General features: G+C 47.1%; 1 protein-coding gene across 1 annotated transcript in view; it reads left to right on the forward strand.

Moving 5' to 3' along the window:
• The window catches only part of LOC124016985 (voltage-dependent T-type calcium channel subunit alpha-1I-like), a gene marked incomplete at its 5' end in the record, with an annotated part of 69,464 nt that overhangs the window by 3,418 nt on the left and 43,546 nt on the right, over positions 1-22,500 (forward strand). Inside the window, 7 exons of the mRNA XM_046332315.1 lie at positions 954-1,132; positions 2,913-3,039; positions 5,956-6,081; positions 10,731-10,820; positions 16,655-16,847; positions 20,947-21,098; positions 21,710-21,819. Coding sequence (XP_046188271.1) covers positions 954-1,132; positions 2,913-3,039; positions 5,956-6,081; positions 10,731-10,820; positions 16,655-16,847; positions 20,947-21,098; positions 21,710-21,819 — 977 coding nt within the window. The remainder of the gene's footprint in view (positions 1-953; positions 1,133-2,912; positions 3,040-5,955; positions 6,082-10,730; positions 10,821-16,654; positions 16,848-20,946; positions 21,099-21,709; positions 21,820-22,500) is intronic.

Consider the following 22,500-nt stretch of genomic DNA (forward strand, 5'->3'; position numbering starts at 1 on the left):
TTCCATTCGTCATCATTGAGCTTCCAGTCCTCCCCGGCGTAGGAGTTGAACACTGTTTTCATTCCGTCTCCCTCAGGCTATAGAACTATACCTGCTCAGGTCACCGTGGTAACAGTTGGCATGACGCCTGGTGTTTGTTGCCATTTCTCCGCCCCTCAGGGCTGTCACTCAGAGGTTTAGTCGCGGTGCTGCCTGGCGTCTTGTTTGGTGTCAAAAGTGTCAGGAAGTGTGTCTGTGTCTGTGTGTCTGTGTGTCTGTGTGTCTGTGTGTGCACCAGCCCACTGGACAAATGACCTTTTACCCTTCCACTCCCTCTCCCCCTCTCTCTCCCCCTCTCTCTCCCCCCTCCCATCTCTCCCTCCCCAGGTGGTGTCTAAGGGTGAGAAGGAGTACCTGATTCTACCACTGTCTCTTTATTGAGGGAAAATATACTTACTATGACTGTGAAATGTGGTTGTCTCACCTGGCTATCTTAAAATTAATTCACAAACTGTAAGTCTCTCTCATTCTTCTCCTCCTTCCCTTTCTCCCTCTCCCCCTTCCTCCCTCTCCCCCTTCCTCCTTCTCCCCCTTCCTCCCTCTCCCCTTCCTCATTCTCCCCCTTCCTCCTTCTCCCCCTTCCTCCCTCTCCCCCTTCCTCCTTCTCCCCCTTCCTCCCTCTCCCCCTTCCTCCCTCTCCCCCTTCCTCCTTCACCCCCTTCCTCCCTCTCCCCCTTCCTCCTTCTCCCCCTTCCTCCCTCTCCCCCTTCCTCCTTCTCCCCCTTCCTCCCTCTCCCCCTTCCTCCCTCTCCCCTTCCTCCTTCACCCCCTTCCTCCCTCTCCCCCTTCCTCCCTCTCCCCCTTCCTCCCTCTCCCCCTTCCTCCTTCTCCCCCTTCCTCCCTCTCCCCCTTCCTCCTTCTCCCCCTTCCTCCTTCTCCCCCTTCCTCCTTCTCCCCCATCCTCCCTCTATCAGGTGGTCTCTAAGGGTCTGTACCTGGGTGAGAAGGCCTATCTGAAAAGCAGCTGGAACGTTCTGGATGGTTTCCTGGTCTTCGTGTCGTTGATTGACATTGTTGTGTCCATGGCGGGCGGGGCTAAGATCCTGGGGGTGCTGAGAGTGCTCAGGCTGCTCAGGACACTACGCCCTCTCAGGTAGGGAGTACTACCTGGAAATAACTGTGGAAATTATAATTAGATGCTGCCAGAGGAAACCCTGTTTGGTAGAAATGCATTGACATAACAGGCTGATCTGTTCCAACCTGTATATATTAAGGTAGATAATGTTGTTAATAGTTCACTAACATCTCACTCACTAAGGGACTGATGTTGGAAAACAGTGTGATGTAAAGCATTACGGTGCAATGCAACTGTCTGTTAACGATGTCAATGTATTTCAGTTGACCTTTCACCTGTCTCCTCACTCCATAAATACAGGACTGATACTTATGTTAGTGAGACTCTTTACTCTTGCTGGCATATAGGCCACCAACAACAGCTGTCCATTGTATCTGGTCTGGAAATGAACGTAATCTAAAGCATTATACAATGCAACTGTCTGTCAATGTACTTCAGGGTAACACTTGACCGTCAGATTGATAACCCAAACACCAAAAAGGTGATTGTAACTCCCACTATTTCTCTCTCATCATGTATCATGTTGCATGTCCTAACCCTTTGTTACCATGGAGCATCGTAACCCTGGAGATTTGTAACCCTGGAGCTTCGTAACCCTGGAGCTTTGTAACCCTGGAGCTTCGTAACCCTGGAGCTTTCTAACCCTGGAGCTTCATAACCATGGAGCTTTGTAACCCTGGAGCTTCCTAACCCTGGAGCTTCATAACCCTGGAGCTTCGCAACCCTGGAGCTTCATAACCCTGGAGCTTCGTAACCATGGAACTTCGTAACCCTGGAGCTTTGTAACCCTGGAGCTTTGTAACCCTGGAGCTTCGTAACCATGGAGCTTTGTAACCATGGAGCTTCGTAACCCTGGAGCTTCATAACCCTGGAGCTTCGTATCCCTGGAGATTTGTAACCCTGGAGCTTCGTAACCCTGGAGCTTTGTAACCCTGGAGCTTCGTAACCCTGGAGCTTTCTAACCCTGGAGCTTCATAACCATGGAGCTTTGTAACCCTGGAGCTTCCTAACCCTGGAGCTTCATAACCCTGGAGCTTCGCAACCCTGGAGCTTCGTAACCCTGGAGCTTCGTAACCATGGAACTTCGTAACCCTGGAGCTTTGTAACCCTGGAGCTTTGTAACCCTGGAGCTTCGTAACCATGGAGCTTTGTAACCATGGAGCTTCGTAACCCTGGAGCTTCGTAACCCTGGAGCTTCGTATCCCTGGAGATTTGTAACCCTGGAGCATTGTAACCATGGAGCTTCGTAACCCTGGAGCTTTGTAACCATGGAGCTTCGTAACCATGGAGCTTTGTAACCATGGAGCTCCGTAACCATGGAGCTTCGTAACCCTGGAGCTTCGTAACCCTGGAGCTTTGTAACCATGGAGCTTCGTAACCCTGGAGCTTCGTAACCATGGAGCTTCGTAACCCTGGAGCTTCGTAACCCTGGAGCTTCGTAACCCTGGAGCTTTGTAACCCTGGAGCTTTATAACCCTGGAGCTTCGTAACCATGGAGCTTCGTAACCCTGGAGCTTCGTAACCCTGAAGAGGGTGCAGGTTTTTGTTCCAGCCCTGCACTAACACACTAACACGAGGGACCTGAATTATTATTTAACTAGGGGAATAAGGTTTGTTTGGGCTGGGTTTGGTTGGGGGAAATCCTGAACACCTTGTGTTCTGTCCATGACCAGGGTTCCTGCACACTGTAATATAAGTGCTAACAGCAGTCACTCTACACACTGTTACACATCACAGCAGAATCATAGATGATGACCAGATTGATGAGAAGTCCTTTTTGTCCCTCTCTCTCTGTCAGGGTGATCAGTAGAGCTCCAGGCCTGAAGCTTGTGGTAGAGACTCTCATCACGTCTCTGAAGCCTATAGGAAACATCGTCCTCATCTGCTGCGCTTTCTTTATCATCTTCGGCATCCTCGGTGTGCAGGTAGGACTACGACATTATCTTCCCGGGGTGACGTTTCCCCTATGTACAGATCTAGGATCAGATTATCTTTCCTCAAGTCACAGCCTTTACTATTAGTGGGGGGAAATGCCAAGCTCAGTATCTATAGGGGCAACTTCACCCTCATCATTATAATAAACTACACAACATCCTCATGTTCTTCTAAGTCCATACAATAACACTTTATTCATCCGTTCAAACAGAAGTTAGTTATTGTATAAATCCAGTTTTACTGTAACTCATAACAGTAGTTAGTTATTGTATAAGTCCAGTTTTACTGTAACTCATAACAGTAGTTAGTTATTGTATAAATCCAGTTTTACTGTAACTCATAACAGTACTTAGTTATTGTATAAATCCAGTTTTATTGTAACTCATAACAGTAGTTAGTTATTGTATAAGTCCAGTTTTACTGTAACTCATAACAGTAGTTAGTTATTGTATAAATCCAGTTTTACTGTAACTCATAACAGTAGTTAGTTATTGTATAAGTCCAGTTTTACTGTAACTCATAACAGGAGTTAGTTATTGTATAAGTCCAGTTTTACTGTAACTCATAACAGTAGTTAGTTATTGTATAAATCCAGTTTTACTGTAACTCATAACAGTAGTTAGTTATTGTATAAATCCAGTTTTATTGTAACTCATAACAGTAGTTAGTTATTGTATAAGTCCAGTTTTACTGTAACTCATAACAGTAGTTAGTTATTGTATAAATCCAGTTTTACTGTAACTCATAACAGTAGTTAGTTATTGTATAAGTCCAGTTTTACTGTAACTCATAACAGTAGTTAGTTATTGTATAAGTCCAGTTTTACTGTAACTCATAACAGTAGTTAGTTATTGTATAAGTCCAGTTTTACTGTAACTCATAACAGTAGTTAGTTATTGTATAAGTCCAGTTTTACTGTAACTCATAACAGTAGTTAGTTATTGTATAAGTCCAGTTTTACTGTAACTCATAACAGTAGTTAGTTATTGTATAAGTCCAGTTTTACTGTAACTCATAACAGTAGTTAGTTATTGTATAAGTCCAGTTTTATTGTAACTCATAACAGTAGTTAGTTATTGTATAAGTCCAGTTTTACTGTAACTCATAACAGTAGTTAGTTATTGTATAAGTCCAGTTTTACTGTAACTCATAACAGTAGTTAGTTATTGTATAAGTCCAGTTTTACTGTAACTCATAACAGTAGTTAGTTATTGTATAAGTCCAGTTTTATTGTAACTCATAACAGTAGTTAGTTATTGTATAAGTCCAGTTTTACTGTAACTCATAACAGTAGTTAGTTATTGTATAAGTCCAGTTTTACTGTAACTCATAACAGTAGTTAGTTATTGTATAAGTCCAGTTTTACTGTAACTCATAACAGTAGTTAGTTATTATATAAGTCCAGTTTTATTGTACATCATAACAGCAGTTAGTTATTGTATAAGTCCAGTTTTACTGTAACTCATAACAGTAGTTAGTTATTGTGTAAGTCCAGTTTTATTGTACATCATAACAGTAGTTAGTTATTGTATAAGTCCAGTTTTATTGTACATCATAACAGCAGTTAGTTATTGTATAAGTCCAGGATATTATACTTCATAACAGAAATGTGCTGTTGTCCATTTCTCCTCACATCTGACTGTGTGTATGATGTTTTGTGAAGGTGAAGAAGCATGTGATTTGATTGGACTTTCTGTCTGTTGATTTCTTATTGAACTTATTCTCTTTTATCTTCACTCTTCATTATTCTCTCTTTGTCTTCTTCCCGTTTTTATCCTCTCAGTCCATCTGAGGTGTTATTGTGCTGTTTCTCTGATGTCTTTTCTCTCTGATAAGACGAGTCTGATTGAACTGTGATAACATGTCCCTCAGGAAGAGAATCCATACTGTCTGTCTGTCTGTCTGTCTGTCTGTCTGTCTGTCTGTCTATGGAGTAGCCGACCACAAGGGGTCTTTCATCCTCAACTGTCTTTATGTGTCTTTCACTGTCTGTGTTTTTAACACGGTCTGTCTGTCTGTCTGTCTGTCTGTCTGTCTGTCTGTCTGTCTGTCTGTCTGTCTGTCTGTCTGTCTGTCTGTCTGTCTGTCTGTCTGTCTGTCTGTCTGTCTGTCTGTCTGTCTGTCTGTCTGTCTGTCTGTCTGTCTGTCTGCTGCCTGCCTGCCTGCCTGCCTGCCTGTCTGTCTGCCTGCCTGTGCCTGCCTGCCTGCCTGTCTGTCTGTCTGTCTGTCCTGCCTGCCTGCCTGCCTGTCTGTCTGTCTGTCTGTCTGTCTGTCTGTCTGTCTGTCTGTCTGTCTGTCTGTCTGTCTGTCTAAAAACAGTGTTATGTACTCTGTTCACTCCCTGATTATCTCATCACTTAAATATCTCTTCTGTTATTGACTGATCTCCTCGGATGTGTTGTTGTCGTCAAAATGAATCAACCGAATTGAAGAAGAAGACTAACTGTTTTTGAAGGAACCGTGAAGGACTATAAAGATGTGAATGTGAAATCTGAATGTAACTGTAATGTGTTGTTCCATGCTGAGTAGATCTCAGAGGAGAAGAGACCTAAAGAAGTGGAGTAGCCGACCACAAGGGGTTGTTTTCTTTCATCCTCAACGGGTCATTTATGTGTCTTTCACTGTCTGTGTTTTTAACACGGTTTCATGTCTTGTATTGTTCCCTCAGTTGTTCAAAGGGAAGTTTTACTACCAATGTCTTATGAAGTGTCATATGGCCTTATAATGCACTTATAACCCATATCAAGGGTATACACAAGCAGACTAACTGTACTGTTGTCCTCTCAGCTGTTCAAGGGGAAGTTTTACTACCAATGTCTTATGAAGTGTCATATGGCTTTATAATGCACTTATAACCCATATCAAGGGTATACACAAGCAGACTAACTGTACTGTTGTCCTCCCAGCTGTTCAAGGGGAAGTTTTACTACTGCCTGGGTCTAGAGGTGAAGAACATCACCAACAAGTCTGACTGTCTCCAGGCCAACTACAGATGGGTTCACCACAAATACAACTTTGATAACCTGGGACAGGTAGGAGGGGGCAGGGTGGTGTGTGTGAATGGATATGGACAGAGAGAGAGAGTTAGACAGGTAGGAGGGGCAGGGTGGTGTGTGTGAATGGATATGGACAGAGAGAGAGTTAGACAGGTAGGAGGGGCAGGGTGGTGTGTGTGTGGATATGGACAGAGAGAGAGTTAGACAGGTAGGAGGGGGCAGGGTGGTGTGTGTGTGGATATGGACAGAGAGAGAGTTAGACAGGTAGGAGGGGCAGGGTGGTGTGTGTGAATGGATATGGACAGAGAGAGAGTTAGACATGTAGGAGGGGCAGGGTGGTGTGTGTGTGTGGATATGGACAGAGAGAGAGAGTTAGACAGGTAGGAGGGGACAGGGTGGTGTGTGTGAATGGATATGGACAGAGAGAGAGTTAGACAGGTAGGATGGGGACAGGGTGGTGTGTGTGAATGAATATGGACAGAGAGAGAGTTAGACAGGTAGGAGGGGCAGGGTGGTGTGTGTGTGGATATGGACAGAGAGAGAGTTAGACAGGTAGGAGGGGGCAGGGTGGTGTGTGTGTGGATATGGACAGAGAGAGAGTTAGACAGGTAGGAGGGGCAGGGTGGTGTGTGTGTGGATATGGACAGAGAGAGAGTTAGACAGGTAGGAGGGGCAGGGTGGTGTGTGTGAATGGATATGGACAGAGAGAGAGTTAGACAGGTAGGAGGGGCAGGGTGGTGTGTGTGAATGGATATGGACAGAGAGAGAGTTAGACAGGTAGGAGGGGCAGGGTGGTGTGTGTGAATGGATATGGACAGAGAGAGAGTTAGACAGGTAGGAGGGGCAGGGTGGTGTGTGTGAATGGATATGGACAGAGAGACAGAGTTAGACAGGTAGGAGGGGCAGGGTGGTGTGTGTGAATGGATATGGACAGAGAGAGAGTTAGACAGGTAGGAGGGGCAGGGTGGTGTGTGTGAATGGATATGGACAGAGAGAGAGAGAGTTAGACAGGTAGGGGGCAGGGTGGTGTGTGTGAATGGATATGGACAGAGAGAGAGAGAGTTAGACATGTAGGAGGAGGCAGGGTGGTGTGTGAATGGCAGGGTGGTGTGTGTGTGTGTGAATGGATAGGACAGAGAGAGAGTTAGACAGGTAGGAGGGGCAGGGTGGTGTGTGTGAATGGATATGGACAGAGAGAGAGAGTTAGACAGGTAGGAGGGGTGGTGTGTGTGAATGGATATGGACAGGGTGGTGGAGGGGCAGGGTGGTGTGTGGATATGGACAGAGAGAGAGAGTTAGACAGGTAGGAGGGGCAGGGTGGTGTGTGTGGATATGGACAGAGAGAGAGAGAGGTAGACAGGTAGGATAATGGATATGGACAGAGAGAGAGAGAGTTAGACAGGTAGGAGGGGCAGGGTGGTGTGTGTGAATGGATATGGACAGAGAGAGAGAGTTAGACAGGTAGGAGGGGCAGGGTGGTGTGTGAATGGATATGGACAGAGAGAGAGTTAGACAGGTAGGAGGGGCAGGGTGGTGTGTGTGAATGGATATGGACAGAGAGAGAGTAGACAGGGACAGAGAGGACAGAGAGAGTTAGACAGGTAGGAGGGGCAGGGTGGTGTGTGTGAATGGATATGGACAGAGAGAGAGTTAGACAGGTAGGAGGGGCAGGGTGGTGTGTGTGGATATGGACATGGATATGGACAGAGAGAGTTAGACAGGTAGGAGGGGCAGGGTGGTGTGTGTGAATGGATATGGACAGAGAGAGAGAGTTAGACAGGTTAGATATGGACAGAGAGGTAGGAGGGGGGCAGGGTGGTGTGTGTGAATGGATATGGACAGAGAGAGAGAGAGTTAGACAGGTAGGAGGGGCAGGGTGGTGTGTGAATGGATATGGACAGAGAGAGAGTTAGACAGGTAGGAGGGGCAGGGTGGTGTGTGTGAATGGATATGGACAGAGAGAGAGTTAGACAGGTAGGAGGGGCAGGGTGGTAGAATGGATAGGACAGAGAGAGGGAGTTAGACAGGTAGGAGGGGCAGGGTGGTGTGTGTGAATGGATATGGACAGAGAGAGAGTTAGACAGGTAGGAGGGGCAGGGTTAATGGATATGGACAGAGAGAGAGTAGACAGGTAGGAGGGGCAGGGTGGTGTGTGTGAATGGATATGGACAGAGAGAGAGAGAGTTAGACAGGTAGGAGGGGCAGGGTGGTGTGTGTGAATGGATATGGACAGAGAGAGGTAGGAGGGGCAGGGTTAGACAGGATAGGACAGGGGAGAGAGTTAGACAGGGGAGGTGTGTGTGTGTGTGGATATGGACAGAGAGAGAGAGAGTTAGACAGGTAGGAGGGGCAGGGTGGTGTGTGTGAATGGATATGGACAGAGAGAGAGAGTTAGACAGGTAGGAGGGGCAGGGTGGTGTGTGTGAATGGATATGGACAGAGAGAGAGAGAGTTAGACAGGTAGGAGGGGGGCAGGGTGGTGTGTGAATGGATATGGACAGAGAGAGAGTTAGACAGGTAGGAGGGGCAGGGTGGTGTGTGTGAATGGATATGGACAGAGAGAGAGAGAGTTAGACAGGTAGGAGGGGCAGGGTGGTGTGTGTGAATGGATATGGACAGAGAGAGAGAGAGTTAGACAGGTTGGTGTGTGTGAGGATATGGACAGGTTAGACAGGTAGGAGGGGCAGGGTGGTGTGTGTGAATGGATATGGACAGAGAGAGAGAGTTAGACAGGTAGGAGGGGGACAGGGTGGTGTGTGTGAATGGATATGGACAGAGAGAGAGAGAGTTAGACAGGTAGGAGGGGCAGGGTGGTGTGTGTGAATGGATATGGACAGAGAGAGAGTTAGACAGGTAGGAGGGGGCAGGGTGGTGTGTGTGAATGGATATGGACAGAGAGAGAGTTAGACAGGTAGGAGGGGCAGGGTGGTGTGTGAATGGATATGGACAGAGAGAGAGTTAGACAGGTAGGAGGGGCAGGGTGGTGTGTGTGAATGGATAAGGACAGAGAGAGAGAGAGTTAGACAGGTAGGAGGGGGCAGGGTGGTGTGTGTGAATGGATATGGACAGAGAGAGAGAGAGTTAGACAGGTAGGAGGGGCAGGGTGGTGTGTGTGAATGGATATGGACAGAGAGAGAGAGAGTTAGACAGGTAGGAGGGGCAGGGTGGTGTGTGTGGAATGGATAGAGGACAGAGAGAGGTAGGAGGGGCAGGGTTGTGTGTGAATGATATGGACAGGTAGGGTAGGAGGGGCAGGGTGGTGTGTGTGAATGGATATGGACAGAGAGAGAGAGAGTTAGACAGGTAGGAGGGGCAGGGTGGTGTGTGTGAATGGATAACAGGACAGAGAGAGGGTGGTGTGTGTGAGGATATGGACAGAGAGAGAGAGAGTTAGACAGGTAGGAGGGGCAGGGTGGTGTGTGTGAATGGATAAGGACAGAGAGAGAGAGAGTTAGACAGGTAGGAGGGGCAGGGTGGTGTGTGTGAATGGATAAGGACAGAGAGAGAGAGAGTTAGACAGGTAGGAGGGGCAGGGTGGTGTGTGTGAATGGATAAGGACAGAGAGAGAGAGAGTTAGACAGGTAGGAGGGGGAAGGGTGGTGTGTGTGAATGGATAAGGACAGAGAGAGAGAGAGTTAGACAGGTAGGAGGGGCAGGGTGGTGTGTGTGAATGGATAAGGACAGAGAGAGAGAGAGTTAGACAGGTAGGAGGGGGCAGGGTGGTGTGTGTGAATGGATAAGGACAGAGAGAGAGAGAGTTAGACAGGTAGGAGGGGGCAGGGTGGTGTGTGTGAATGGATAAGGACAGGTAGGAGGGGCAGGGTGGTGTTAGATAAGGACAGGTAGGAGGGGGGGCAGGGTGGTGTGTGTGAATGGATAAGGACAGAGAGAGAGTTAGACAGGTAGGAGGGGCAGGGTGGTGTGTGTGAATGGATAAGGACAGAGAGAGACAGGTAGGAGGGGCAGGGTTAATGGATAAGGACAGGTTAGGAGGAGGGGGCAGGGTGGTGTGTGTGAATGGATATGGACAGAGAGAGAGTTAGACAGGTAGGAGGGGCAGGGTGGTGTGTGTGAATGGATAAGGACAGAGAGAGAGAGAGTTAGACAGGTAGGAGGGGCAGGGTGGTGTGTGTGAATGGATAAGGACAGAGAGAGAGAGAGTTAGACAGGTAGGAGGGGGCAGGGTGGTGTGTGTGAATGGATATGGACAGAGAGAGAGTTAGACAGGTAGGAGGGGCAGGGTGGTGTGTGTGAATGGATAAGGACAGAGAGAGAGAGAGTTAGACAGGTAGGAGGGGCAGGGTGGTGTGTGTGAATGGATAAGGACAGAGAGAGAGAGAGTTAGACAGGTAGGAGGGGCAGGGTGGTGTGTGTGAATGGATAAGGACAGAGAGAGAGACAGGTAGGAGGGGCAGGGTTAATGGATAAGGACAGAGAGAGAGAGAGATAGACCGGTAGGAGGGGCAGGGTGGTGTGTGTGAATGGATAAGGACAGAGAGAGAGAGAGTTAGACCGGTAGGAGGGGGAAGGCTTGTGAAGTGTACATTGAATAGTGTTTGTGGAATGTTAAAGAAACATATTTTAAAAAGTGTGAGACAGAGAGTCCTTATCATGAGACACTGAGTCTCTAGAGGTGTTGGGTTCATAAATCACCAACTAACTGAATGTGTTTCTGTCTCCTCCAGGCTCTGATGTCTCTGTTTGTACTGGCATCTAAAGACGGCTGGGTCAACATCATGTACCATGGTCTGGATGCGGTGGGCATAGACCAACAGGTACTGTAGAACACACACAGGGCTGTTGCAGTGGCCATATTAGCACCACACCGCCAGTCATGAGTCATGACCGCGGTCAAATTCTACACGGTAATCTCCTCTTATGCACTCTGGATATGCGTTGGTAGTACCCAGCTCACTAACGAGCATCAGGTCCTAACGTCCTGGTACTCAGGGCTCTGTTGTTCCTCATAACTACCATCAGGTCCAAACGGCCTGGTACTCCTCAGGGCTCTGTTGTCCCAGCTAACTACCATCAGGTCCTAACGGCCTGGTACTCAGGGCTCTGTTGTTCCTCTAACTACCATCAGGTCCTAACGGCCTGGTACTCAGGGCTCTGTTGTCCCTCTAACTACCATCAGGTCCTAACGGCCTGGTACTCAGGGCTCTGTTGTCCCTCTAACTACCATCAGGTCCTAACGGCCTGGTACTCAGGGCTCTGTTGTCCCTCTAACTACCATCAGGTCCTAACGGCCTGGTACTGAGGGCTCTGTTGTCCCTCTAACTACCATCAGGTCCTAACGGCCTGGTACTCAGGGCTCTGTTGTCCCTCTAACTACCATCAGGTCCTAACGGCCTGGTACTCAGGGCTCTGTTGTCCCTCTAACTACCATCAGGTCCTAACGGCCTGGGACTCAGGGCTCTGTTGTCCCTCTAACTACCATCAGGTCCTAACGGCCTGGTACTCAGGGCTCTGTTGTCCCTCTAACTACCATCAGGTCCTAACGGCCTGGTACTCAGGGCTCTGTTGTCCCTCTAACAACCATCAGGTTCTAACGGCCTGGTACTCAGGGCTCTGTTGTTCCTCTAACTACCATCAGGTCCTAACGGCCTGGTACTCAGGGCTCTGTTGTCCCTCTAACTACCATCAGGTCCTAACGGCCTGGTACTCAGGGCTCTGTTGTCCCTCTAACTACCATCAGGTTCTAACGGCCTGGTACTCAGGGCTCTGTTGTCCCTTTAACCACTCTGACATCAAATGCGATCAAAAATCACATCAAACACTTATCATTAAAACAGTATGGCGTTTTTAAATCCACCCCACTGTGATTGATCCATGTGACTAAATGAAGTTCACCAACAGGTTGAAACTGAGTGGAAAACATGTTCATTGTGGATGTTGTTTCAAAGCCAAACACAATGACATGGACAGCGCTTTCTAAGGGGATGATTAGTACAAAACAACCATAAGCATATTAGAGCTGATGAATACACACATATTAGAGCTGATGGATACACACATATTAGAGCTGATGGATACACACATATTAGAGCTGATGGATACACACATATTAGAGCTGATGAATACACACATATTAGAGCTGATGAATACACACATATTAGAGCTGATGAATACACACATATTAGAGCTGATGGATACACACATATTAGAGCTGATGGATACACACATATTAGAGCTGATGGATACACACATATTAGAGCTGATGAATACACACATATTAGAGCTGATGAATACACACATATTAGAGCTGATGAATACACACAGGTCTACCGTTGAAATCGGAAGTTTACATACACCTTTGCCAAATACATTTAAAATCAGTTTTTCACAATTCCTGACATTTAATCCTCGTAAAAATTCCCTGCCTTAGGTCAGTTAGGATCACCACTATTTTAAGAATGTGAAATGACAGAATAATAGTAGAGAGAATTATTTCTTTCAGCTTTTATTTCTTTCATCAAATTCCCAGTGGGTCAGAAGTTTACATGCACTATATTAGTATTTGGTAGCATTGCCTTTAAATTGTTTAACTTGGGTCAAATGTTTCAGGTCGCCTTCCACAACCTTCCCCCAATAAATTGGGGGAAACTATAGTTTGTCAACAAGAAATTTGTGGAGTGGTTGAAAAACGGGTTTTAATGACTCCAACCTAAGTCTGTGTAAACTTCTGACTTCAACTGTAGATATACATAACCTACCGCATATTACAAAAACATTTAACAATACATAACCTACCGCATATTACAAAAACATTTAACAATACATAACCTACCGCATATTACAAAAACATTTAACAATACATAACCTACCGCATATTACAAAAACATTTAACACTACATAACCTACCGCATATTACAAAAACATTTAACATTACATAACCTCCCGCATATTACAAAAACATTTAACAATACATAACCTACCGGATATTACAAAACATTTAACATATCTCTGGTACATCATTGGTATAGTCTAAATTAAACAAATTCAGTTATCCTGCAATTATAGTGAGTTTGTATTTGATTTCATTTTTGATATGTTGATAATTACCTTTAGCTACACATAATATCTTACTTGTATGAGGCTAGTATGAGGCTTGTATGAGGCTTGTATGAGGCTTGTATGAGGCTTGTATGAGGCTTGTATGAGGCTAGTATGAGGCTTGTATGAGGCTTGTATGAGGCTTGTATGAGGCTTGTATGAGGCTAGTATGAGGCTTGTATGAGGCTTGTATGAGGCTTGTATGAGGCTTGTATGAGGCTTGTATGAGGCTTGTATGAGGCTTGTATGAGGCTTGTATGAGGCTTGTATGAGGCTTGTATGAGGCTAGTATGAGGCTTGTATGAGGCTTGTATGAGGCTAGTATGAGGCTTGTATGAGGCTAGTATGAGGCTTGTATGAGGCTAGTATGAGGCTAGTATGAGGCTTGTATGAGGCTTGTATGAGGCTAGTATGAGGCTAGTATGAGGCTTGTATGAGGCTAGTATGTGTGGAGGCCTGAACAAGCTAAACGTGTTTATGTTAATTAACATTCAATTACTGTGAGAACGAAAGTCTTCTGCTTGACAATAACTGGCTGACAAAATTGCATGACCGCCACAGCCCTACACACACACACACACACACACACACACACACACACACACACACACACACACACACACACACACACACACACACACACACACACACACACACACACACACACACACACACACACACACACAGTTGGGACAACGTCATGTACCACGGACTGGACGCTGTGGGCATAGACAGGTATACATTAAAACACTTACGCACACTCCCACACAGAAACGGGCACACATACACACACGCGTACACACGTGTACACTCACTCACTCACTCACTCACTCACTCACTCACTCACTCACTCACTCACTCACTCACTCACTCACTCACTCACTCACACACACACACACACACACACACACACACACACACACACACACACACACACACACACACACACACACACACACACAGTTGGGACAACGTCATGTACCACGGACTGGACGCTGTGGGCATAGACAGGTATACATTAAAACACTTACGCACACTCCCACACAGAAACGGGCACACATACACACACACGTGTACACACATGTACACTCACTCACTCACTCACTCACTCACTCACTCACTCACTCACTCACTCACTCACTCACTCACTCACTCACACACTCACACACACACACACACACACACACACACACACACACACACACACACACACACACACACACACACACACACACACACACACACACACACACACACACACAGTTGGGACAACGTCATGTACCACGGACTGGACGCTGTGGGCATAGACAGGTATACATTAAAACACTTACGCACACTCCCACACAGAAACGGGCACACATACACACACACGTGTACACTCACTCACTCACTCACTCACTCACTCACTCACTCACTCACTCACTCACTCACTCACTCACTCACTCACTCACTCACTCACTCACACACACTCTCACACACACACACACACACACACACACACACACACACACACACACACACACACACACACACACACACACACACACACACACACACACACACACACACACACACACACAGTTGGGACAACGTCATGTACCACGGACTGGACGCTGTGGGCATAGACAGGTATACATTAAAACACTTACGCACACTCCCACACAGAAACGGGCACACATACACACACACGTGTACACTCACTCACTCACTCACTCACTCACTCACTCACCACACTCACTCACTCACACTCCCACACAGAAACGGGCACACATCACTCACTCACTCACTCACTCACACACACACACACACACACACACACACACACACACACACACACACACACACACACACACACACACACACACACACACACACACACACACACACACACACACACACACAGTTGGGACAACGTCATGTACCACGGACTGGACGCTGTGGGCATAGACAGGTATACATTAAAACACTTACGCACACTCCCACACAGAAACGGGCACACATACACACACGCGTACACACGTGTACACTCACTCACTCACTCACTCACTCACTCACTCACTCACTCACTCACTCACTCACTCACTCACTCACTCACTCACTCACTCACTCACACACACACACACACACACACACACACACACACACACACACACACACACACACACACACACACACACACACACACACACACACACACACACACACACACACACACACACACACACACACACACACACAGTTGGGACAACGTCATGTACCACGGACTGGACGCTGTGGGCATAGACAGGTATACATTAAAACACTTACGCACACTCCCACACAGAAACGGGCACACATACACACACACGTGTACACTCACTCACTCACTCACTCACTCACTCACTCACTCACTCACTCACTCACTCACTCACTCACTCACTCACTCACTCACTCACTCACACACACACACACACACACACACACACACACACACACACACACACACACACACACACACACACACACACACACACACACACACACACACACACACACACACACAGCACACACAACGTCATGTACCACGGACTGGACGCTGTGGGCATAGACAGGTATACATTAAAACACTTACGCACACTCCCACACAGAAACGGGCACACATACACACACGCGTACACACGTGTACACTCACTCACTCACTCACTCACTCACTCACTCACTCACTCACTCACTCACTCACTCACTCACTCACTCACTCACTCACACACACACACACACACACACACACACACACACACACACACACACACACACACACACACACACACACACACACACACACACACACACACACACACACACACACACACACACATTCGCTGTAAAACAATTGATTGAAAAGTGGCTGAAACAAGTTTTCCTGCTGAAAATAATGTGTTGTATGAGTCAGCAGATTTCTTTGACTCTCCTGTTGTCCCTTATTGAAAACCAGAACATGTCTTCCTCCTTGCTTCTTCTTTTTCTCATGCCCTTTGACCTCTCTTTCGTATCCATTCTTGCTTTTCAATCTCTCCCCCTCACATCTTCTCCTCCCTTTTCCCCCATATTCCCCACATGCCCATTTACTCTCTCTCTCTCTCTCTCTCTCTCTCTCTCTCTCTCTCTCTCTCTCTCTCTCTCTCTCTCTCTCTCTCTCTCTCTCTCTCACCTCTCCCACTCCCCTCCTTCCCCTTCTCCCTTTCAGCCTATGGATGCTGAACTTCCTCCTTCCTGAATGAACTAACATCTCTTTCCTCCTCCCCCCTCTCCCTCTTCCTCTTCCTCTTCCTCTCTCTCTTTCTCCCTCCCCCTCTCTCCCCCATCCCCCTCTCTATCCTCATCCCCCTCTCTCTCCCCCTCTCTCTCTTTTCCCTTCCTCCCCTCTCTCTCTACCCTCCCTCTCTCTATCTCCCTCCCTCTCCCCTTCTCCCTCTCTATCCTCCCACCCTCTCTCTCCCCCTCCCACTCTACCCCCCTCTCTATCTCCCTCCCTCTCTCCCTCCCTCTCTCTATCCTCCCTCCCTCTCTCCTCCAGCCGTCTATTAACAACAATCCGTGGATGCTCCTGTACTTCATTTCCTTCCTCCTCATCGTCAGTTTCTTCGTCCTCAACATGTTTGTGGGCGTGGTGGTGGAGAACTTCCACAAGTGCAGACAGAACCAGGAAGTGGAGGAGGCCAAAAGGAGGGAGGAGAAACGACAGAGACGCATGGAGAAGAAGAGGAGGAGTAAGTGAGGGATGGATGGGGATGGAGGGAGGGAGATAGAGAGGGAAGGAATGGAGGGAAGGAAGGAGGGAGGAATGGAGATGGAGGGAGGGGGAGGGAAGGAGGGATGGAGGGAGAGGGATGGGGAAGGAGGGAGAGAGAGAAAGAGGAGGAATGGAGGGGGGAGGGATGGGGAAGGAAAGAGAGAGAGGAGGAATGGAGGGGGAGGGATGGGGAAGGAAAGAGAGGGAGGAGGAATGGAGGGGAGGGATGGAGAAGGAAAGAGAGAGAGGAGGGATGGAGGGGGAGGGATGGGGAAGCAGGGAGAGAGAGAAAGAGTAGGAAATGAGGGGGAGGGATGGGGAAGGAAAGAGAGAGAGAGAGGAGGGATGGAGGGGGAGGGGTGGGGAAGGAAAGAGGGAGAGGGGGGACGGAGGGAGGAGGGATGGGGAAGGAAAGAGAGAGAGAAAGAGGAGGAATGGAGGGGGAGGAAAGAGAGAGAGAAAGAGGAGGAATGAAGGGGGTGGGATGGGGAAGGAAAGAGAGAGAGGAGGGATGGAGGGGGAGGGATGGGGAAGGAAAGAGAGAGAGGAGGGATGGAGGGGGAGGGATGGGGAAGGAAAGAGAGAGAGGAGGGATGGAGGGGGAGGGATGGGGAAGGAAAGAGAGAGAGGAGGGATGGAGGGGGAGGGATAGGGAAGGAAAGAGAGAGAGGAGGGACGGAGGGGGAGGGATGGGGAAGGAAAGAGAGAGAGGGAGGGATGAAGGGAGGAGGGATGGGGAAGGAAAGAGAGAGAGGAGGGATGGAGGGGGAGGGATGGGGAAGGAAAGAGAGAGAAGGGATGGAGGGGGAGGGATGGGGAAGGAAAGAGAGAGAGGAGGGATGGAGGGGGAGGGATGGGGAAGGAAAGAGAGAGAGGAGGGATGGAGGGGGAGGGATGGGGAAGGAAAGAGAGAGAGGAGGGATGGAGGGGGAGGGATGGGGAAGGAAAGAGAGAGAAGGGATGGAGGGGGAGGGATGGGGAAGGAAAGAGAGAGAGGAGGGATGGAGGGGGAGGGATGGGGAAGGAAAGAGAGAGAAGGGATGGAGGGGGAGGGATGGGGAAGGAAAGAGAGAGAGGAGGGATGGAGGGTGAAGATAGATATGGTTACATAGAGGAAAAGTAAAGTCGTGTCAATTTTTATAAAATCACATTTTATTTGTCACGTGCTGAGTATAACAGGTGTAGACTTTACTGTGAAATGCTGACTGGAGAGGCCTGTCCCAACAGTGCAGAGTTAAAGTGTCCAATGAAGTGTCCAATGGATGAGTGTGAAAGTGTCCAATGGATGAGTGTGAAAGTGTCCAATGGATGAGTATGAAAGTGTCCAATGAATGAGTATGAAAGTGTCCAATGAATGAGTATGAAAGTGTCCAATGAATGAGTATGAAAGTGTCCAATGGATGAGTGTGAAAGTGTCCAATGGATGAGTATGAAAGTGTCCAATGAATGAGTATGAAAGTGTCCAATGGATGAGTGTGAAAGTGTCCAATGAATGAGTATGAAAGTGTCCAATGGATGAGTGTGAAAGTGTCCAATGGATGAGTGTGCAAGTGTCCAATGAATGAGTGTGAAAGTGTCCAATGAATGAGTATGAAAGTGTCCAATGGATGAGTATGCATAGAGGCCGTGCAACAACAACAACAAGGGGTCTATGCATATAGTCTGGGTAGTAGTTTGATGAAGTGTTTGGCAGTCTGATGGCTGGTGTATGTACAGGATACACATGGTATACACCTTCCTACTGAATGCTTACTGCCAGGTTCCTTCTCTATAATGCCACAACAATAAGACATAATAACAGATAAGGCTCCGTAGAATAGAATAGACATTGTATCAAGTGAACATACACTTTGAGAAGAATAGGTTCCTGGAGGATCCTTTGGTGGTTCTTCAAATTGAAACTGTGGGGGAACCCCTATAATTCTTCATAGAACCCTTTAAATGGAACCTCAAAGAACCTTTTGAAGAACATTTTCTGGTTCCTTTTTGATCTACCCCCCTCCCCTGTTATTACTAATAATAATATGCATAACAATAACAACACAAATACAGTATTTTAGTTCTGTGTTTTCTGATTTTATTGACAAAGCATAAAAAAACATTGTAAATATGAGGAAAACTCCCAGCAGAGTCCCAAGTCCAATGGGTTTTCCTCTGTCCTGTTGATGTTAATGTGTTGATGTTCTCTGTATCTATAGAATGATTTCACAGTGGATGGTCATCTAACAGGTTTCCTGTTTTACTCATCAGAGGTGTACTGTGTGAGAAGTCTGTGAATCCCAAAAATAGTCATTATGCAGATGAACAAATGATGCACATGTCAGTATTCCTACCTTGGTTTGTGTTCAGCCATCTACAGACACAGACGTGAGCAGTTCAGTCATCTGCACCCAACACAGCGATTCTTCAACATATTCTTATAGACTAAATATTGTTATCTTTTTGTTGATTGATATCCATTGAATTGTGTCCATTTTCTGTTTTGAAATATTTGCACAAATATGAAAAGATAGATGGTATAATCATGAAACAATATACATTGAGATGATACAATGGACCAACCTTACCTTACATTGAGATGATACAATGGACCAACCTTACCTTACATTGAGATGATACAATGGACCAACCTTACCTTACATTGAGATGATACAATGGACCAACCTTACCTTACATTTAGATCATACAATGGACCAACCTTACCTTACATTGAGATGATACAATGGACCAACCTTACCTTACATTGAGATCTTTACATTTGTCAGTTAAGTCCCTGCTCCTTCTGTCCTTTCAAATTCAAATCCAAGTGTTTCAGTTGGGCAAATAAGACCCTCCAAGAACCCCCACCAACTAAAGAGGTTTCTCGATGAACCCCACCTCCTATGGGGTTCTTGGAAGAACCTTTTGGGGGGCATTTTGAGTGCCAATATCCCTAAGGTTCTTTCAAGAACTTCAAGGATGTGAGAAGAACCCTTGTTGAACAACACATTTTTAGAGTGTATAGTTATTGTTATAAAGGTAGAAACAGGTCAAATAACATGAGATTCATTGAACCAAATATGAGAAGTAGAAAAATAAGAATATGAAAGTGTGATTAAAAGTTAGGGAGGATTAGGTCAAACTGAAAGTTTGGGAGGGTGGGGTCAAACTGAAAGTTGGGGAGGATGGGGTCAAACTGAAAGTTGGGGAGGATTGGGTCAAACTGAAAGTTGGGGAGGATGGGGTCACACTGAAAGTTGGGGAGGATGGGGTCAAACTGAAAGTTATGGATGATTGGGTCACACTGAAAGTTGGGGAGGATGGGGTCAAACTGAAAGTTGGGGAGGATGGGGTCAAACTATCCTGAGAGCTGGAGAACTAAAGTAAAATGTTTAACTGGCCCATCTCTGCAGGTGGTTTAATGTAATACATGATGCTATCATTATATTACTATATGAGGATGGTCATTCATCACTTTAGTCCATTTTGGTCTATTTTACTTCCTGTTTAAGGGAAAGGATATTTGTCATTTCTCTGTAGAATAGCTCATCCTTTCTTTCCCTCCCCTCTACTGGCTCCCTGACTTCCATCCTTTCTCTCTCACCTTCTCTTGCTTTCTCTTCACCCATCCTCTCATCCCTCCTGTCTTCCGTCTTACCTCTACAATCCTCTATATCTCTCTTTTTCCCCTCCTCTCCCTCTCACTCTCTCTCTCCTCTCTTCCCTTCCACACCTCTCATTCTCCTCTCATGTCTCCTACCCCTCCCTCATCCCATCTTCTCTTCTCCCCTACCTCTATCCACCCTATCTCCTCTCCTCTCCCCTCTCTTCTTCATCCTCTTTCTCCCCTCCCCTCCCCTCCCCTCCCCTCCCCTCCCCTCCCCTCCCCCCCTCCCCTCCCCCCCCTCTCCCTCTTCCTCTTCCTACCCACTTCTCCCCTCTCTTCTCCCCTCTCATCTTTCTCCCTCCCCTCCCCTCCCTCCCCTCCCCTCCCCCCCCCCTCCCCTCCCCCCCCCTCCCCTCCCTCCCTCCCCTCTTCCTACCCCCTTCTCCCCTCTCTTCTCCCCTCTCCCTCCTCCTCCCTCTTCACCCTACAGAGGCACAGAAGCTACCGTACTATACCAACTATAGTCATGGTCGTCTGATGATCCACACTCTGTGTACCAGCCACTACCTGGACCTCTTCATCACCTTCATCATCTGTATCAATGTCATTACTATGTCCCTGGAGCACTACAGCCAACCACAGGTATGGACGGGTGAGGGTCTGGTGTTTGCAGTTTGGTGTTTGGTGTTTGGTGTGTGTGTGTGTGTGTGTGTGTGTGTGTGTGTGTGTGTGTGTGTGTGTGTGTGTGTGTGTGTGTGTGTGTGTGTGTGTGTGTGTGTGTGTGTGTGTGTGTGTGTGTGTGTGTGTGTGTGTGTGTGTGTGTGTGTGTGTGTGTGTGTGTGTGTGTGCGTGTGTGTGTGTGTGTGTGTGTGCGTGTGTGCGCGTGTGTGCGTGTGTGTGTGTGCTAAATGCCATCATACATTCTTCTTCCCCTCAGAACTTTATTCGTCTTTGAACTTGAGATTGTATAGTGACACAGCTTGGCTTTTGAAGTATTGTCTCAACAAGGCTACAATGTGACCCTCACATTCAACAAACACTAACCCATTCCTCTCTCCCTCTCCCTCTCCCTCTCCCTCTCTCTCTCTCTCTCTCTCTCTCTCTCTCTCTCTCTCTCTCTCTCTCTCTCTCTCTCTCTCTCTCTCTCTCTCTCTCTCTCTCTCTCTCTCTCTCTCTCTCTCTCTCTCTCTCTCTCCCTCTCTCTCTCCCTCTCTCTCTCCCTCTCTCTCTCCCTCTCCTCCATCTTTCTCTAGTCATTGGAGACGAGTCTGAAGTATTGTAACTATTTCTTCACCACAACCTTTGTGGTGGAATCTGTCCTCAAGCTCATCGGCTTCGGGTTCCGACGCTTCTTCAAGGACAGGTACAGTAGGACACCCACACACACACACACACACACACAACAGACACATAACACACAACAAACACACAGACACACAACAGACACACAACACACAACAAACACACACACACACACACACACACACAACAAACACACACACCCACACACACACAACACACAACAAACACACACACACAATACACAAACACAACACATAACACACAACACATGCACAACACAACACACACACACACCACACACACACCTGTTTTCTGAGTCATGCCTCCTATATATCAGATAATTACTCACATTACCCAGATGGTTGTTATGAAGAGTGACTATAATTATGGAAGACACCCTCACACACACACACGCACGCACGCACGCACGCACGCACGCACACACACACACACACACACACACACACACACACACACACACACACACACACACACACACACACACACACACACACACACACACACACACACACACACACACACACACACACTCACACTCACACTCACACTCACACGGACACACACACACGGACACACACACACAATAAGTGATTATGGAAATATCTAAGGCTTAATATCCTAATGCGTATTCATGTCTGTGGAATCAGCTGGAGTGTAATTGTAATGTTTTAATATAAACGACAGGAGAGCTCCTTTAATGACATATTATCTTCAACTTCTT

Source organism: Oncorhynchus gorbuscha, unplaced genomic scaffold, assembly GCF_021184085.1.
Source record: "Oncorhynchus gorbuscha isolate QuinsamMale2020 ecotype Even-year unplaced genomic scaffold, OgorEven_v1.0 Un_scaffold_1387, whole genome shotgun sequence".
Taxonomy (NCBI): domain Eukaryota; kingdom Metazoa; phylum Chordata; class Actinopteri; order Salmoniformes; family Salmonidae; genus Oncorhynchus; species Oncorhynchus gorbuscha.